Source organism: Stenella coeruleoalba, assembly GCF_951394435.1.
Source record: "Stenella coeruleoalba genome assembly, chromosome: 10".
NCBI lineage: Eukaryota > Metazoa > Chordata > Mammalia > Artiodactyla > Delphinidae > Stenella > Stenella coeruleoalba.
The window spans coordinates 40,019,124-40,036,884 of record NC_137156.1 but is presented as its reverse complement, the minus strand read 5'-3'; the positions used below and the strand labels follow the sequence as shown (position 1 = coordinate 40,036,884).

Sequence of the window (17,761 nt, the reverse complement as noted above, 5' to 3'; positions counted from 1 at the left end):
TTGCCCCCAACATCATTTGGTCATTTGAAGACCAAAACCATCTCCTATGAAGTTAGAACTGATAAACTGAGATAGAGGTTCCTGGAAGAAACTTATTTCCTACTCTTTTGCCCTTTGCAAAGCAGGCACTATCTAAGACAGAGGTCCCCACCCCCCGGGCCACGGACCGATACCAGTCCGTGGCCTGTTAGGAACCAGGCCACAGAGCAGGAGGAGAGCCGTGCGAAGATTCATCTGTGTTTACAGCCGCTCCCCGTGGCTCACATTACCGCCTGAGCTCCGCCTCCTGTCAGATCAGCGGTGGCATTAGATTCTCAGAGGGGCTCGAACCCTACTGTGAACTGCGCATGCGAGGGATCTAGGTTGCGCGCTCCTTATGAGACTCTAATGCCTGGTGATCTGAGGTGGAGCTGAGGCGGTGATGCTAGCGCTGGGGAGCAGCTGAAAATACAGATTATCAATAGCAGAGGGGTTTGACTGCACAGAGACCATAATAAATCAACTGCTTGCAGACTCATATCAAAACTCCATCAGTGAGTGGCAAGTGACGATGAAGCTGCACCTAATGGAGTAGACTGGACATAAGCAACACACTTCGGGTGTCACTGTTTCCCGTCACCCCCAGATGGGACCATCTAGTTGCAGGAAAACAAGCTCAGGGCTCCCACTGATTCTGCATTATGGTGAGTTGTATCATTGTTTCATTATATATTACAGTGTAATAATAATAGAAATAAAGTGCACAATAAATGTAATGCGCTTGAGTCATCCCCAAACCATCCACCCCACCCCCACCCCCATCCGTGGAAAAATTGTCTTCTGTGAAACTGGTCCCTGGTGACAAAAATTTTGGGGACCACTGATTTAAGAAATACTCCGTAGTCTTTTCCAACAGCTCTCTTAAAATCTTTTTTTTTTTTTTTTTGCAGTATGCGGGCCTCTCACCGTTGTGGCCTCTCCCGTTGCAGAGCACAGGCTCCAGACGCGCAGGTTCAGTGGTCATGGCTCACGGGCCTAGCCACTCTGCAGCATATGGGATCTTCCTGGACTGGGGCACGAACCCATGTCCCCTGCATTGGCAGGCGGACTCTCAACCACTGCACCACCAGGGAAGCCCTTAAAATCATTTTTAAAAATTTTTATTTTATTTTTTGGCTGCATCAGGTCTTAGTTGCAGCACGCGGGATCTTTTGTTGCGATACACAGGCTCTTCCTTTCAGTGTGTGGGCTTCTCTCTAGTTGTGGTGCATGGGCTCCAGAGCTCATGAGCTCTGTAGCTGTAGTACACGGGCTCTCTAGTTGTGGTGTGCGGGCTCAGTAGTTGTGGCACGCGGGCTTAGTTGTCCTGTGGAATGTGGGATCTTAGTTCCCCAGCCAGGGATCGAACCGGCATCCCCTGCATTGCAAGATGGATTCTTAACCACTGGACCACCAGGGAAGTCCCTCCCTTGAAATCATTTTGGAAAAAATAAAAAATTTGGCTCTAATGGAAATCAGATCCAGTTCAAAATATTTCTATGGGGCTTCCCTGGTGGCGCAGTGGTTGGGAGTCTGCCTGCCGATGCGGGGGACACGGGTTCGTGCCCCGGTCCGGGAGGATCCCACAAGCTGCAGAGCGGCTGGGCCCGTGGGCCATGGCCGCTGAGCCTGAGCGTCTGGAGCCTGTGCTCTGCAACGGGAGAGGCTGCGGCAGTGAGAGGCCCGCGTACCACAAAAAAAATAAATAAATAAAATAAAATATGCCTATGGCTTCCCATACTATTCAGGGTGAAAGACAAATTCCTCTCTATGATGTCAAGGCCTCACAAGATCTGGTCTGGTTACCTCTCCTGTTACTCCCCAGCAAGTGCACTCTTGCCTGACCACCTATTTAAAACTACCTCACTCTATCTCCCTTCCCTGCTATATCCTTGAAAGCACTTATCACAAACAAACATTCTATTGTTTACTTACTTAGTTGTCTGTCTCTCCTCAATTGAGGGTCAGCAACAATGAGGGCAAAGGTAGTTATTTTGTTCCCTGCATCCTGAGCGCTAGGTGCTCAGTAAAGATTTATTGATTGAGTGGATGTGTGCATGGCAGCAGAAGCTGGGAGGATGGAAATACAAGCTGACACCCAAAGGAGGGTTTATGGGGTGCTGTGGGGCTCTTCTCCCCTCTGCCTTTATTCCTATCCTCTGCTATGGTCCCTCCCTTCGCTGAAAGCCTGCCTCCTCCAGCAGATTTCCTTAAACCAAAACCCTGGGAATTGGAGGCACTCTTGGTCCCTTATAAACAACCAGAGCAAGGCCACTTCTTGATCTTAGGGAGGAAGTTTACAGGAATGCCTTTGGCCATATCGATGGCATTAGGTTTTACTGCGACTCCATTCTCGGGTGTATTAGTAGATCGAACATTTCTGGAGAGGACTGAAACCCCAGTGATGCCAGTTGATGGCCTGTGGAAGAGGTGACGTTATGGTAAATTATGATCAAATCCTATGGCAAAGCCCATGATCTATAGGCAACATGGGCGTCAGCTGAAATTAAATGATGCTTGGATCCTGAAGTACAACCAGCAGGATCCCTGATATCCATTCTGTACGCCCGCCCCCTCACTTACTTCAGCGATCGGTGGAGGAAGCAAGGTTAGGGTCAGCCGCAGAGGACCCATCCTCCATCAAGCCCCGCCCCACTCTATCTCTTGCATGACCCCGCCCACTAACCGATTTCCTAGTGGCACCGCCCCCACTCTGGTCCCGCCTCATCAGCAGATCTGCACTCGGCCTTCGCCCCGCCTCCCTACTCCTATCCTACCTGCCCCTTCCGGCCTGCCCTTGCGCCCAGACCCGGCCGCACTTCCCCGTTCCTTTGCTTTCTGACAGATCTAGTTTCGCGCGCTGGCGGGGTGCGAGTCCGAGAGCCTCCCCGAACGCTGAGGAGGGAATGTGGCGCGCGCAGGAAGGGGCCGGCCGCAGCATCAGGGCCGGCGCTGTCGTCCGCCTCCCTTTCCCCAGGCCCCGGAGCTGAGGCCCGAAACCAGAGCTCGGGGCAGCGCGGCTCCCTGGCCCCGGGTATGGAGGCCCCGGAGGCGGCACCCGCTCAGGCTGAGGGCGCGGAGCCGGCGCCCTGGGCGCACCTAGAGGCCCCCGCCCGCCTCCTGCTGCAGACGCTGCAGGCGGGGCCCGACGGGGCGCGGCGCGGCTTGGGGGTGCTGCGGGCTCTGAGCGGCCGCGGAGGGGAGCCCTTCGGCTGGGACCGCGTCTTCGAGGCGCTGTGCCGGGAGGAGCCAGTAGTGGAGGGCCCGGACTGTCGCCTGGAGCTGTAAGTTGTCCGCCCGCGTTCCTCCTGTCCTGCTGGTCGCGGCGGCCGCTGGCGTAGCTCGGGGCGCCGCCCGTCATCCTCCACGGTGGTGTGAGGCAGGGGCTGGCGCTACCTACTTCTCTAGATGAGAAGACCGAGGCACAGAGAGGTGAAATACTTGCCCCGAGAGCGGGTCCCTGCCGCGCGCCCTGTGAGGCGGGGCCTCCGGCAGACCCTCATAGCGTAGATACTGGTCTTACCTAGACGAAAGACACCTGCCCTCGGTTGGGTGTAAATGAATAATTATGTCAGTGGATTCTAACTAATTTTAATCACACACTTCCATCTCTTACCTCCAGTATAGGTCAAGAGTACACGTGTGTTAAAATACGTACATTGTCAAGTATACATAAATAGAAAATTTTTTAAATTTTATTTTTATTTATTTATGGCTGTGTTGGGTCTTCGTTGCTGCACGCGGACTCTCTCCAGTTTCGGAGAGCAGGGGCTACTCTTCATTGCAGTGCGCGGGCTTCTCATTGCGGTGGCTTCTCGTTGCGGAGCACGGGCTCTAGGTGCGCAGGTTTCAGTAGTTGTGGCATGCAGGCTCAGGAGTTGTGGCGCACGGGCTTAGTTGCTCTGCGGCATGTGGGATCTTCCTGAACCAGGGATGGAATCCGTGTCCCCTGCATTGGCAGGCGGACTCCTAACCACTGCGACACCAGGGAAGTCCCCATAAATAGAAATTTTAAACGTGGTAAATGACAATAAACATCTGATCATGCTGGCTTTATATTATCAGTTTTTCAAAGCATAATATACAGTTTAGGGGAAGATCTCTTACCTTGAGGATGGTGTTCTTGATAATTTTTAGTCTTTTGGGTGACTTTGAACTTTTTCCCCCTCTTTATGTGGCTAAGAATCCCTACTAGGAGCAGAAGTGTCAGCTCTACCATTTTTGAATTAGGTTGTGCTTCCCCTACTGGTAGTCAGTTTCTTTTCTGACATCCTTGTAAGCCATGTGTCCATTTTGTGAGGGTTCGTTTTGTTAAGAAAGATAATACAGCGTCCATAGGTGCACTTAACTATCTAGTTAAGTAAAATACAGAAAGTAACGTAGTGAGGTGCCACCTTCAGCCTCTAGGGGGCTGAAGAGCAGGCCTCCCACTCTCCTTGAATACCCCTCCCTAAGAATTGGGTTGGACACTGGAATATGGAGGGCCAATCCATATTTTAAATATTTGTAATACTTCATTTTTTATGTTTTAGATGAATAGAAATAGAAGTTCTATTATTTTCTTCCCACACTCCATCTTGAATTTCTTCCAATAGAATTTTCTGAATCCGCAAATTGGACGCTCTAGAAATGTTTACCCAATGGTCTGGCTCTTTCTGGACAGAGTAAGGGGAATGGAACGTAACCTGCGGTCCCTGGATAGAACTGTACTGCAGTATAATTGTTTTCTTTTGTAATGCTATGTATTTTATGCATTTAACCCTCTTATTCTGATAAGGGAATCCATGCACAAAAATGGTAAAAGTCCTTGGAGTAGGCTCTTCCCGACTTCTCTACTTCAGTATCCTCCACCACAAATTGACGATCTTTTTAACTTTTACTCTAGTTTTTTCTCTCATTTAGTGTTTTTTCTCCACAAAAAAATAAAAGGTTTCGTTCCTCTCTTATATATCCCAAGTGCCTCTGTGTGTGATGCCAAGCAGCCCCACAAAGTCATGTATACAGAGGTGCAGAGGCGTGATGGGTGGTGGGCTAGATGCACTCATGACCTGCTTGCCACTCCAGCAAGCCTCAGGTCACATAGCATCTGCATTCGTGCCTTTGTCACGTTACAGATGGCTACTTTGCTCTGTCCACAGCAGTCTTGCTGATCTGTGAAACTTATTCTCAGAGATTTAATTCAGTCAATAAATGTGCACCAAGTGCCTGCTTTAGGCTGGTGTTGTGCTGGGTACTGGGACACAGAGGAAAGAGACACTGCTTCTGCCTCTCAGGAACTCAGTTCAGTGAAAGGAACATCAGAGCTGGACAGATGTGACCCTGTGAGTTCCAGGGGACTGCCAAGGGGAGCACAGGTCTGCAGGCTAAGCGTTGCTCAGTATTCTGGAGTATTATTTTTACGTAAAGTTTGGGAAAGGGCTTCTTTTTCTTTTTTACATAAAACAAGCATGGATCTATTATAGGGTAGGCGTCAACGTGAATTTCTGAGCTGAAATAGGAGATGTCAAAGAGCAGGGCCTAGTGTAGTGTAGAATAGATGCCCACTTGTTGAATGACTTCCATGCCGACTCGCAGGTACTGCCCACCAGCGCCCCCGTCTGTCCGGTGCCATCTAGCCTCTAGCTCTACCCAGTCTGCCCTATGTTCCTTTCAGCAAGACACTCTTAACTGCTTGTTCTCCCTCTGCTACCCAGGAAACCACTGCTGCTGCGATTGCCCCCGTTATGCCAGAGGAACCTGATGTCCCTACTGATGGCTGTTTGGCCGTCGCTGCCCGAAAGCAGTCTCCACCCTGTGCTGCAGATTGTGCAGCAGGATCCAAGCCCCGACCCTGATCCCTGGCTCCGGGCCCTTGGGGAATTTCTGCGAAGGGATCTGGGTGTTGGGATCTCCACTGAGGGAGTGTCCCCACTGTCTAAAAGGTGCCAGAGACAGCTTCGAGGCCTGTGTAGGCAGCTGGGCCAAGGGGGCAGGAAGTTGAAGTTGCCCCAGGCTCCAGATCCCGAAGGGACAGAACAGGAGGAGGACAAGGACTCCCAGCGGCCTGGGAAACGCAGAAAGGAAGCGGAGGAAGAGCCTGCCAGTCCTGAGGGGGAGAGGGCCCCCAAAAGGCTCCGGTGGTTGGAAAAGGAAGAAGAAGAAAGTCATGAGGAAAACAGACCTGAACATGAATCTTTGGAATCCCTGGCCAATGGAGGAGGTGCATCGTCCATTAAGAACCAGCCTGTTTTGGGGGCTAAGCCCAGTGAGGCTGGTCAGAGTCTAGAGGATGCTAAGGGCCTACCTGAGAGTTTGGAGTTGCCCAGAGCTATCCAGGTACTAGGGTGAGGAGGCTGCTTTCGAGTGATTCTTCAGGAATGGGGGGGTTAAGCCGGTTGGGATACTGTGTCCCACCTCGGATGACTGTAGTCCGTGGAGCAAGGGGAAGGAGGTGGGGTTGAGGGAATGTAGTTTCTGCTCCACAGATTCTACAGAGTAGGGGGTGGGGACAGGAGTTACTGGAGGTGGGAGCCCTTGACCTAATGATCAATAGTGTGAGGTTAAGGGTACCACGGAAGAGGAAAGGCTCTGGAGCTACCCCTGCCACCCATCTTATGGGAATGGGGGAATCATACCAGCATCCAGCCTGTCCTCCCAGCCCAAGGCCTGGGTCTGCCCCCATTAGGATGTATGCAGAGAAGACAAGTCTGTTCAGTTGGGTTTACATAGGTCTTGTCTAGTTTGAGTTCTTTAAGCACTTTGCAAGGTTTACGTTCTGGCTCTCTTGAGTCATCTTTGCCCGCTAGTGCCCACTGACCTGGGGCCTTCTCAGAGAGGGGGCTGGGTCTGGGTTGGGGGCCATGCTGCGTGGGTGGGGACATGGCAGTGACTGGGCTTTCCTCTGCAGGAACAAGTTCCCAGGCTGCAGCAGCTGCTCAAGACCCTCGGGAAGGTGACTGGCCCTACTCTGCTACCCATAACCCTTCTTCCGCCCCCTGCCTGGACCCCAGCTGTGCCCAGGGAAGCCCCAGTGCAGTGAGGCACAGGCTGTTTGGGTGAGGGGGTTGGAATGAAGGTCTGAGGACAGTCCCTGCAAAGGCTTTTCTTGGTCCAAGTATGTTGTCTAACCTGAGACAGGTTCTAATTCCAGGCAAGTTCCTCTCTTCTAGTAGCACCTTCTGGGGTCCTTAGCCATCCACTCTGCCAATTGAAGGGGTGGCCTCAGTGACTTGTCACTGAGGGCTCTGCAGGTCCTAACATGGGATTTGCCTTCCCAGGGGTTGGAAGGGCTGGAGGGCACCCCACCAGTTGAGCTGCAGCTTCTCCACGAATGCAGTCCTGGCCAGGTGAGTCCAGAAAAACCGCCTGGCCCTGAGGACACGGTCCCTCTCCATTTAAATTTGTGTTTCCCTGCCTCATGTAGGAATTTGGGGAGGGGATTTTGTTGGGTTTTTTGGTCTCAGGGGCAGGGGTGACCCTCAGTGGTTTCTTTTAGCCCTTGGTTCCTCCCCGTAGGGCAGCTCTCCCCACCTTACCTTACCCTGGAGTGTCCTGGCCCCGCCCCTTCTGCTGCCCAGTTGGATTGAGACAGCCCAGCAGAGACAGGCTGAGTGTCCCGGTGTCCTCCCTCCTCCTTGGCAGGTGGACCTGGTGTGTGCCCAGCTGCAGCTCCCACAGCTCTCGGACACAGGTCTCCTGCAGCTCTGCACCTGGCTGCTGGCCCTTTCACCAGACCTCAGCCTCAGCAATGCTACTGTGCTGACCAGGAGCCTCTTCCTTGGACGGGTAGGTGCGCTGGGATACACATGGAGTGCCAGAGACAGTGAGTGAGAGAGTCTGAACCCTCAGTAGGGTGGGAGAGGGGGTCCCCAGCCTTGCATGCATCTGCTTGTCTGGGGAGCCTGGGACAAGGGAAGGGCATAACCCCCTAGGCCATCTACCCACCTGGCATCTAACTCCTCCCTCTTGGGCCCCAGATCCTTAGAGAAGTGGAAGGGATTTGGGGTTTGGGATCAGGGATTTGGGAGCTGGGGAAGGGAGCTATGTGTCCTTTCCAATGAGTGGATCCATGTGAGTCCTAGATAAAAGAACTTCTTTTTTCTCTGTACTGTAATGTGTGAGCCTCTGAAATACGTGTTCAATAAACACTGATAGGAAGGAAGAAGAAAGAAATTAATATTTTCCTCCCCGTTGGCTGTAGATTCTCTCCCTGACTTCCTCAGCCTCCCGCTTGCTCACAACTGCCCTGACCTCCTTCTGTACTAAGTACACCTACGCCGTCTGCAGAGCCCTCCTTGGCCCTGTGCTCCAAGCCCCAGGAATAGGTAATTCTGGAATGGGCCCCAGGCTTGGTAGCTCTTCCCTGTCTGTTCCCAGCACCCTTCACCCCCCGGGTGGCCCTGGCAGGAGCTGAGTTTTCAATAAATGAAGATACCTGTTGCTTCCCTGACGATGCCACCTGTAAAGGGCCAGGCATTTTGTTCCCTGCTAGCCCCATTCTCTCCTGCCAGCTGCTCCCAGACTTTTCCCCTCTGCTGTCGCCCACCCAGGTCCAGCTCAAACAGAGTTACTGTGTTGCCTTACAAAGGACGAGGCCCTGGAGCCGGACATGCAGGCTCTAATGCTGGGGTGAGTGTATAAGCTCCACGCTGGCCCCACCCGCACCTCCTCCCTCTGGCCAAACCTGCTCTTGGCATTCTGGACTTGGAGCCGGCTGGGTACCAGGCCCCGTGCCTGAAATACAGGCAGTGGCACAGCCATTGCCCCCTCTCGCTGTCCTGAGCCTGGCTTGTGCCTTCCCACCTGTGGGCCCCTGTTAGTTGCCATCCCATGCACCTTCCCAAGCCCAGGGTTTCAGTCTTCTGTGCCAGGTGCCCCCGGGAATGCGAAGAGGCTGGCACTCCTGCTCTTGAGTTCTTGGCGTAGTTGGAACATGGCGTAGTGGTTCAGAGCACTGGCTCTGGAGTCAGACAGACATGGTTGCAGGTCTCAACCTTGCCTTTTATTTAAATGTGTGAGTTTTAAACAGGTTATTGCATCTCTCTGAGCCTGTTTCCATGTATGAACTCTGTAGAGTTTTTCTAGATAATAACTGTGATAACGCATATCATGGCCTCGGCACAGTGTTTGGCACCTAGTGAGTGCTCAAATGTTGTTATTAAATTGGTGTTAAATTTAGGTATCAAAATTGGGGAGTCAAGATACAGACATGTAGAAATAATGAGTAGGTGAGATCTCATTGGACACTAACATGAAATATGAAATGCTAAGTATAATATGAGAAGGGGACAGTCGCAAAAATACTGCCAGCCATCAGTTATTGAGCACTTTCTCTGTGCTTTAGATTTATTACTTCATTAGTCTTCATGCAATCCTGTGAGGTAAGTGCTGTGGCCGCCTTAGAGATGGAAAAACTGAAGCTCAGAGAGGTTGAGGGAGGTGGCCAAAGGTCACACAGCCAGCAAGTGCAAAAGCCTGGGATCAAACCCAAGTCTGTGCACCCAAGAAGCCACACCGTTTCCATGTGACATCCTGCTTTTCCAAACAAGCTGAGGACAGTAGGTGCAGCTGGAGTGGACCTCACCGTGGGCTGGGTTCCGCAGGGAGGTTTCGCCTTCTCTAGGAAGCCTCCTGTGTGTCATCTCACCCATCATCATCCTCCTCTTCCCTGGGTCGTCCTCCGCTTTCAAACTCAGGAGGCACTATCAACTCCTGGTTATTTTCCAGGGGACCTTTGTACCTCTCACTGCCAAATCCTTCGTGTCAGGTCCCGGGGGTCTTGGGCTGTGGCCTTCCCAGCACTGAGTATGGGCTCTGCAGCAGTGGCTGCTAGATGGCCACCAGCATCGGGGGGCTCTGACTACTTCCTCTATTGGCTGGAGATCTTGGCTGTCCCCAGGGCCTTGCCCTGCCTTGGGGTAGGAGCAGTAGATATTCAGGCTCAGGTGGGAGGCTGAGCTTTCCTCACTGGGGCCTGTGCCTTGCAGACAGATCTTGGAGCTGCCCTGGAAGGAAGAGACTTTCTTGGTGTTGCAGTCACTCCTGGAGCGGCAGGTGAGCAGGCTGCCTTGGGGAAGAGTGGACAAAGAAGTGCTGTAGTGCTGTGGCTGGGTGTGCAGCTCCTGGGTGTCTGACCCCTTCAGTGATGGAGGGGCAAGCAGGATGACTGCCCTCCGGCAGGGTGCCCGTGACAGTGGGAGGGTCCAGGGGCTTGAAAGGCCAGTAGCAGAGAGCTGACTGCATGGTGAATCCCAGCTCTACCTCTTAGTAGCTGTGTGGCCTTGGGGAGGGATTTTTTGATGTGTGTGTGTAAATTTAATTTATTTTTAAATTTAATTAATTTATTTTTTGGCCGCACTGCATGGCATGCGGGATCCTAGTTCCCCGACCAGGGATTGAACCCGTGCCCCCTGAAGTGGAAGCGTGGAGTCCTAACCAGTGGACTGCCAGGGACAGTGCCTAATTTATTTTTGAATAGGTAATAGATTCATATGTTCACAATTTTGAACGCTTAAAAGGATATAGTGAAAAAATTTTCCCCAGCCACCGAGATTCCCCTCCGCAGGGCTAATCAGTGTTACTAGTTGCAGGGGAACCCTTCCAGAGATGCTGTCTATATACAAGGACACATGGTGAAATTTACTTTTCCCCTGCCTTTTACATAGATGGTAACACACCAAGCTCAGTGCTCTGCACTTTGCTTTTTTCATCTAACAGTACATTTCGGCAGTTTTTCCATATATCAGTACCTAAAATTCTGCCTCATTTGTTTATAACGTAGGTAGTTGACTTAACCTCTTTATGCCTCAGTTTCCTCATCTGCAAAAGGGGAGTGATGATAGCACCTACCACATAAAACTGGGGTGAGGTTTAAATGGTATAATTGGTGTAACATGCTCAGAGTGGTACCTAACGCATAATAAGTGTTTATTAAATTGTGACTATGAAGATCTGTTGTTATTATACTGCCAGTGCCCCCTTGGGACCTCACTCCTTTATATCTTCAACCACTAAGCCAGGCGAGGGATCCTTGTCCCCCATCTCCTAATCTGAGCCTGTGCAACAGTGGCCACCATTTTTTGAGACCTGTGTGCTAGGCTTTATGTGCATAATCTCATTTAATCCTTTTCACAGTCTTCAGAGTTTGACATCATGAGCCCCATTTTATAGATGTGGAAACTGAGTCTCAGTTAAGTGACCTGCACAGGGTCACCTGGTTAGGAAGTGATGGAGTTGGGAGTTGAATCCAGGGTCCTTTCTTGTGCTACTGTCTGATCTCCTAATGTGTGCAGGTGGAGATGCCCTCTGAGAAGTTCAGTGTGTTGATGGAGAAACTCTGTAAAGAGGGGCCAGCAGCCACCACGTCCATGGCCTATGCCAAGCTCATGCTGACAGTGGTAACCAAGTATCGGGCCAATGTGAGTATTGGTAGGGCCATGAGGGCTGCTTCTGCTGCTCTGAGCCTGCCACGAGGGTATATGTTTGTCAGGGAGAAAACCCTGAGTGTTAGCCTTGGAAACCACAAGTTCAAGCCCAAGACAGGGGAGTGAGACTGCTTAGGAGTTCATTCATCCAGCCAACACTGCTGTGGGCCAGATGCTATCTGGGGCATTAAGGAATCAACAGTGACCATATCACAGTTTCTGTCCTGGACTTGACCCTCTACCCCAGTTAGTGAGAGGGGAGAGAGATGATAACTGGCTCATTGTAATATCTGGTAGGAGCCAGGTGAAAGGTATGCACAGGGCATTTGATGACAGAGGAAAAGGGGGCAACTAAACCTTGTTTGTGATTGGGAGTTGGGACAGGCTTCCTGACTCTTAAAGGGTGAGTGGTAGTCAAGGGCGGAGATGAAGGAAAGGGCATTCCAGGCAAAAGAAACGGTGTAAGCACTCAATGTCCCAGGGGATCTGCAGGTACATCATTGTAGCTGAGGCCTAAAATCCCAAGAGTAGATGGCTGTAGGGGATGAAGTTAGAGAGCTAAAATACTGAGAGCTGATACTTGTAGCCCCTCATATGTTCCAGGCATCGTTCTAAGCCCTTTGCATATGTTAACTCACTAGTTTATTCCAGGTGTTAGTCCTATGAGAAGATACTATTATTAGCTCCATTTTATAGGTGAGGAAATTGAGACACAGGTTAAAGTAATTTGCCCGGGGTCACATTGCCAAGTCATGGTAGCATCTAATGGAGGGCCCTGTAGGTTATGGTGAGGAGCTTGGACTTTATCTTGAAGACCAGGTCTTCTCTTGGCTCTTAACCCTTTTCTTGGGATCACAGGCCTATGTGATGATTTGGTGAAAGGCATACATCCTCCCAGAAAAATGGAAATATGATTACACATCTTATGCACAATTTCAGGAAGCTCCTGGATCCTCTGAAGACCCTCTGTAGATCCTGGAAGGACCTGCAATATGAGGCATCAGAGGTTATCTCAGGGCCTTCAGCTGGAGTGACCTGATTAGATTTGTATTCTGTAGAGAAACCTCTGGCCTTGGCAAGGAGTGGGGATTGGAGAGTGAAGGTACAGGGCAGAGATGGGTCAGAGGTTGCAGCAACAGGTCAGGGAAGAAAGAGTGGCCCAGAAGGAATGTGGCAGCCACAGTGGAGTGTCTCTGAACCTCAGTTTCCTCATCTGTAAAATGGGAGGATTGTGAGGATTAAATGAAGTCATGCATATAAAGTGCTGCCCCATAGTAAGCACCTAATAATTGTCAACCATTCTTAATATGGCTGACATAGTACGTTGTGCAGTTAGTATTTGACCCCAGGTCTACCTGAATCCAAACACCTTGCTTAACCATGGTGAGATAATGAGGATAGATTGCTCAGGGAGTCATCTCCTCCTATTGTCCTTGTGTCCTGGATTTCTCTCTTCTAACTAAACAGAGCCCAGGGGCAGAGGGGAGATGGGAGGGATCAGCTGCTGGAGTCCAGACATGATTCTTCCTTCTCTCCAGATCAGTGAGCCCCAGAGGCTGGGCCTGGCTGCAGTTCTGGAGCTCAATACCACTTTCCTGAAGAAGTCCCTGCAGGCTGCCCTGAGACAGCTGGCCCCCTGACCATCCACCAAGGGACCACCCTCCCGGACCTCCCTCATCAGATTCCCGAAGGACACTTCTGCCCTGAGCACCTCATCCTGCCCCTTGCCTGGGGGTCAGGGCTGAGCCTGGCCATCCCAGGGGTCAACTGTCTCCCTGCTCCAGGCTGCAGAGAGGCCATCTGGGCCTCCCAGCCAGCAGGAAGGGTCTGGGGCTAAGGGGGCTGGGTGAGTTGTATTACCAAGAGCTGCTGAGCCTGGGCTGCCTCCTTGTCATTTCTACCTCAGGCTGTGGGGACAGACACTTTAAGATAGGCATCAGACTTCCTTGATGGTCCAGCGGTTAAGACTCTGCACTTCCATTGCAGGGGACGAGGGTTGGATCCCTGGTTGGGGGAGTTCCGCATGCCGTGAGATGTGGCCAAAATATAATAATAAATAAAATAGGAGTTAAGATAGGCCTCAGTAGGGTCAAAGCAGACCCAGAGTGGACGACAGTGATGCTCCAGGAGCCCCGGGAGATCTGTATGTTTAGCACAGATCTCTCGTGCTCAAGTGTATGTTATGATCCTCTGTGTTGTTTCTGACTTAAATAATAATTTATCAGTGGTATTTCATAAAAAGCAGGAAGTTCAGTAATGTTTTATTAGAAGCAGTGCCTGCCTTCCTACTAACTCTGGGTGTTTGCTGAAAACACATACCACGCCATCCCCACCCTGCTCAGTGACAGGGGCATCTTTTTCCAAGGGAAATGTTCGGTGAGGGGAAGGTGGTAGAGTTCTGTGGGCCAGATCATGTATGATACCACCCACCCCAGCCCTATCAGAGCTGTTGAGTACATGGGTGGGCTGTGCATCCTGCACTGCGGAGGGGGGCTTGAGGGTGAGAGTAACTCAGCCTGGAGTTGGGGAAGACTTTTGGGCAGATGATGGCTTTTGAGGAGGGATCTGAAGGGCTCCTGGGATTACTGTGAGCAGAGAACAGGATGAGGCCTATTGGACAGGAAAGACAGAAAGGGTGTGCAATACTGTGGGCTTGTGTGTTCTACAACTATATTCCCACAGCACTTAGCTAGGCGCCTTGTTCATAGTAAACACTTAACCTGGGGACTTCCTTGGTGGTCCAGTGGGAAAGACTCAGCGCTCCGAATGCAGAGGGCCTGGGTTCGATCCCTGGGCAGGGAACTAGATCCCACATGCATGCTGCAACTAAGAGTTCGCATGCCGCAAATAAGATCACACATGCTGCAACTAAACATGCCACAATGAAGATCCAGCACAGCCAAAATAAATATTTAAAAAACAAACAAACAAAAAGACACAACCTGGAGATGTTACTGAGTCAACTATCAGGTGAAAGTTCATCACAGAACCTTACCCGCTCCTCCCCACCGCAGGCTCTGAGGCGCCGGGAAGAGAACTCGACATTTCCCTTCCCACAACTTCCTCAGAAGCCGCGAGCCCCCGTTAGAACAAGATGATGAGGGAGGGAGGTCAGGAGCAAAGCCTGCTTTTGAGAAGTGAAGCAGGTGCTAAGGTCAGGAGGAAGCGTGGAGGTTTAAGGGACAAACATGTCGGAATTGCACGCTCTCAGCGGCCGACACGGGGCGGCGCCCAGGAGTGTGACTACTGCAGCTCACCGCCCTGGGCCCAGCCTCTTCCCTAAGGGCCTGGGCAGCTGCTGGTGGCAACGAGCGCCCGGGACCGCCGCAGCTCTGTGGTCTCCGCGTAGGTCTAGCAGTGCAACACGCGGCTGCCGCGGCGCCCCACCCCCGGCACTGAGCGACCCGACTGCTCTCAAGGGGGAAGCCGCGGGAACAAGGCATCTCTCGCGATAACCAGGTCCTATTTGAGCGCGTGCGCGAACAGAGTTGTCCCTTTTCCGGCTATCGCGGCGGCAGGAGCTATGAGGTTAGTGGCGCTTCAAGTGATATCCGTACTCATCCGCGCCTCCGGGCGCTCCCGTGGGGAGGGAGACACTACGGGCGGAATCGGGGGTCCTTGCTTATGCTTCGTAGCGGGGCATTTTTGCCAGGCTTCGGCCTACGGGCCTGGCGTTGGAGTTCGCGTGCCAAGGCCGGCCGCCAGTAGGGCCCCTCTTCCCCGGGGTTTGCATCTGGTCCAGAGTGCCTCACTTGGCGTCCGGAATACCCGGGGAGTATTCCGTGCACCATCCCCGAGCCTGAGCCTTCTGACACTCCAACGGATTGGTCCACTGCTCGCTGGTCCTGATCGCTCGTCTTGTTTCCTTCTTGCAGCAGCAAAGTCTCCCGAGACACCCTCTATGAGGCAGTGCGGGAAGTCCTGCACGGGAACCAGCGCAAGCGCCGGAAGTAAGCGCGGACTTCCGCGGAGGGCAGCTTTGGGAAGCCGCGGATGGTCCGTTAACTTTGTTACGCTTTTTTAAGGTTTTTGGAGACGGTGGAGCTTCAGATAAGCCTGAAGAACTATGACCCTCAGAAGGACAAACGCTTCTCGGGCACCGTCAGGTTGGCACCGTTCTAATCCCACCCAGCCCTCAGTGTCCCCATGCCTGTCTCCTCCCTTCAGGCTCCTGTTGAGCCCGAGGCGGCCAGGCACGTGTGGCACTGAAGTGCTCGGGTAGTGCAGACCCCCTGCTCCGGGCAGGCGTGGCTGGACGGACCCCCACCCTGGGTCTTAAAACAAGAGGGGAGGCGTGGGGAGGCCTTGGCTGAGCCCGCCGGCTAGTTTGAGAAGCCAAACTAGCTGTTGGTGAATGCGGACGCTCTGGGTAAGGCTCAGTACTGCAGCGGTCCCAGACCCCTTCACCTGCCCTTGGGACCCAGGGCTGGGTGTGACCTCTACTGTTCCCCAAAATGCAGGCTTAAGTCCACTCCCCGCCCCAAGTTTTCCGTGTGTGTTCTGGGGGACCAGCAGCATTGTGATGAGGCCAAGGCTGTGGATATCCCCCACATGGACATCGAGGCCCTGAAGAAACTCAACAAGAATAAGAAACTGGTCAAGAAGCTGGGTGAGTGTGCCTGGTGTGGTTCTTCCCCGGCCACCCACCCATCATGGTGTGGTTTTGTATGTGGGGTAGGGTGGAGGCAGTTCTCACTGGAGTGGTAGAACAGGAGTATTTCTGCCACTTGGATTTTAAAGTGATGGTGGGGTAGAGTCAGGACAGAAAGGATCTGCTGTGGTTGGTTAACTTGACTGGTATTTTTTAGCCACGTGAAAATTCTATTTTGCTTTGAGAATTGGATTTAATAGAGGAAGAAAGCCAGGCAGTGGTTCTTTTCTAAGCAAGCGAGAACTGTCACATTGATAGGTCAGGTGTTGGTACATTCTGAATTGAAATTTCTACTTAAAACTTCCATATTTCATTTTAACCTTTAGGCTATGTGATTTGAGCATTTTACAGATAAACAGGTAACCCAGTTGTGTAGCTAAAAAGGCAGGATTTGAAACCAGGCAGACTTAACTAGCGTGAGCATTTTCATTGCAAGATGGGTTGTGAGTCAGCCTGGACTTCTACCGGGTTTCATGTGAATGTTGGGCCAGTAAAAGTCCAGAGGATGGAGATAATACTGGAATGGGGAGAGGATTAAAAAGACTCGGTAGCTCGGCTTCCCTGGTGGCGCAGTGGTTGAGAGTCCGCCTGCCGATGCAGGGGACACGGGTTCGTGCCCCAGTCCGGGAAGATCCCACATGCCGCGGAGCGGCTGGGCCCGTGAGCCATGGCCGCTGAGCCTGCGCGTCCGGAGCCTGTGCTCTGCAACGGGAGAGGCCACAACAGTGAGAGGCCCGCGTACCGCAAAACAAAAAAAAGACTCGGTAGCTGGGGAAGGGGTAGATTGCTGGTTAGAGGCCACTTCTGCGGCTGTCTCATAGCCCTGTTTAGAGGTGTCTTCAGGGGCCAGGTCCTAACGGCTTCCTCTCTTTACCAGCCAAGAAGTATGATGCCTTTTTGGCTTCAGAGTCTCTGATCAAGCAGATCCCACGAATCCTGGGCCCAGGCCTGAATAAGGCCGGCAAGTTCCCTTCCTTGCTGACCCACAATGAGAACATGGTGGCCAAAGTTGATGAAGTGAAGTCCACAATCAAGTTCCAGATGAAGAAGGTGAGAAGGTCTCGCCAGTTGCATAGGTTGAACAGTGGTGAAGTTGACCCACGTTCTCCAAGTGGGAGCTCTGGTTTGCATTTCTGTGGATACTTAGGACTTGTGACAGTCACCTAACAGGATTGAAGCTTTTCAAATAACTCTGGTCTTGGTCTGGGGCCAGAGCACTGCTCATTAGGTCACTGGAGGTCATAGGGATGGGCCATCTGGCTTGTAGACGGGCCCACTCTACATTTTCTTGAATCTAGCCACCAACCTGATTTGACCTTCCTCTCCCCACAGGTGCTGTGTCTGGCAGTGGCTGTTGGCCACGTGAAAATGACAGATGATGAGCTTGTGTACAACATCCACTTAGCTGTCAACTTCCTGGTGTCGTTGCTCAAGAAAAATTGGCAGAACGTTCGGGCTTTGTACATTAAGAGCACCATGGGCAAGCCCCAGCGCCTGTACTAAGGCACAGCTTAATAAACCATATTCCCACCATTACCACCGTCTCCTGTGGCTTTGGGACTGATGAGCCAGTGATGGGTAGTCATTTACTGCAGACAAGGCAGGGCATTCTTTCTGCCCTCAGAAACATGGAGTCTTATTAAGATCTCCTGGATACTAATAGGGCTGCTAATCAGGGCTGAAGTTTTTC

The 17,761-nt window shown here is 52.0% G+C and overlaps 2 protein-coding genes across 5 annotated transcripts; both read left to right on the top strand.

Annotated features, from left to right (window-relative positions):
* The first annotated feature begins 2,771 nt into the window (after nt 1-2,771).
* FANCE (FA complementation group E) lies at nt 2,772-14,830 on the top strand. Of its 4 annotated transcripts, XR_013830210.1 has the most exons (11): nt 2,772-3,302; nt 5,712-6,333; nt 6,905-6,949; nt 7,275-7,343; nt 7,639-7,782; nt 8,198-8,321; nt 8,547-8,625; nt 9,984-10,050; nt 11,289-11,414; nt 12,959-13,266; nt 14,770-14,830. XR_013830210.1 is itself a non-coding variant. In XM_079934455.1 (10 exons), exons 1-10 carry the CDS (start codon nt 3,055-3,057, stop codon nt 13,058-13,060), a joined length of 1,626 nt encoding a protein of 541 aa, XP_079790581.1. In that variant the 5' UTR covers nt 2,772-3,054; the 3' UTR covers nt 13,061-14,776. The 4 variants fall into 4 exon arrangements, 2 of the variants coding, with proteins under 2 accessions (XP_079790581.1, XP_079790582.1); XR_013830211.1 differs by having other exon boundaries at nt 9,988-10,050; nt 12,959-14,776; XM_079934455.1 differs by having other exon boundaries at nt 12,959-14,776.
* Nucleotides 14,831-14,892: 62 nt separating this feature from the next.
* RPL10A (ribosomal protein L10a) lies at nt 14,893-17,607 on the top strand. Its single transcript, XM_079934472.1, has 6 exons — nt 14,893-14,948; nt 15,296-15,370; nt 15,446-15,526; nt 15,881-16,029; nt 16,949-17,121; nt 17,404-17,607. Exons 1-6 carry the CDS (start codon nt 14,944-14,946, stop codon nt 17,572-17,574), a joined length of 654 nt encoding a protein of 217 aa, XP_079790598.1. The 5' UTR covers nt 14,893-14,943; the 3' UTR covers nt 17,575-17,607.
* The last annotated feature ends 154 nt before the right edge of the window (nt 17,608-17,761 follow it).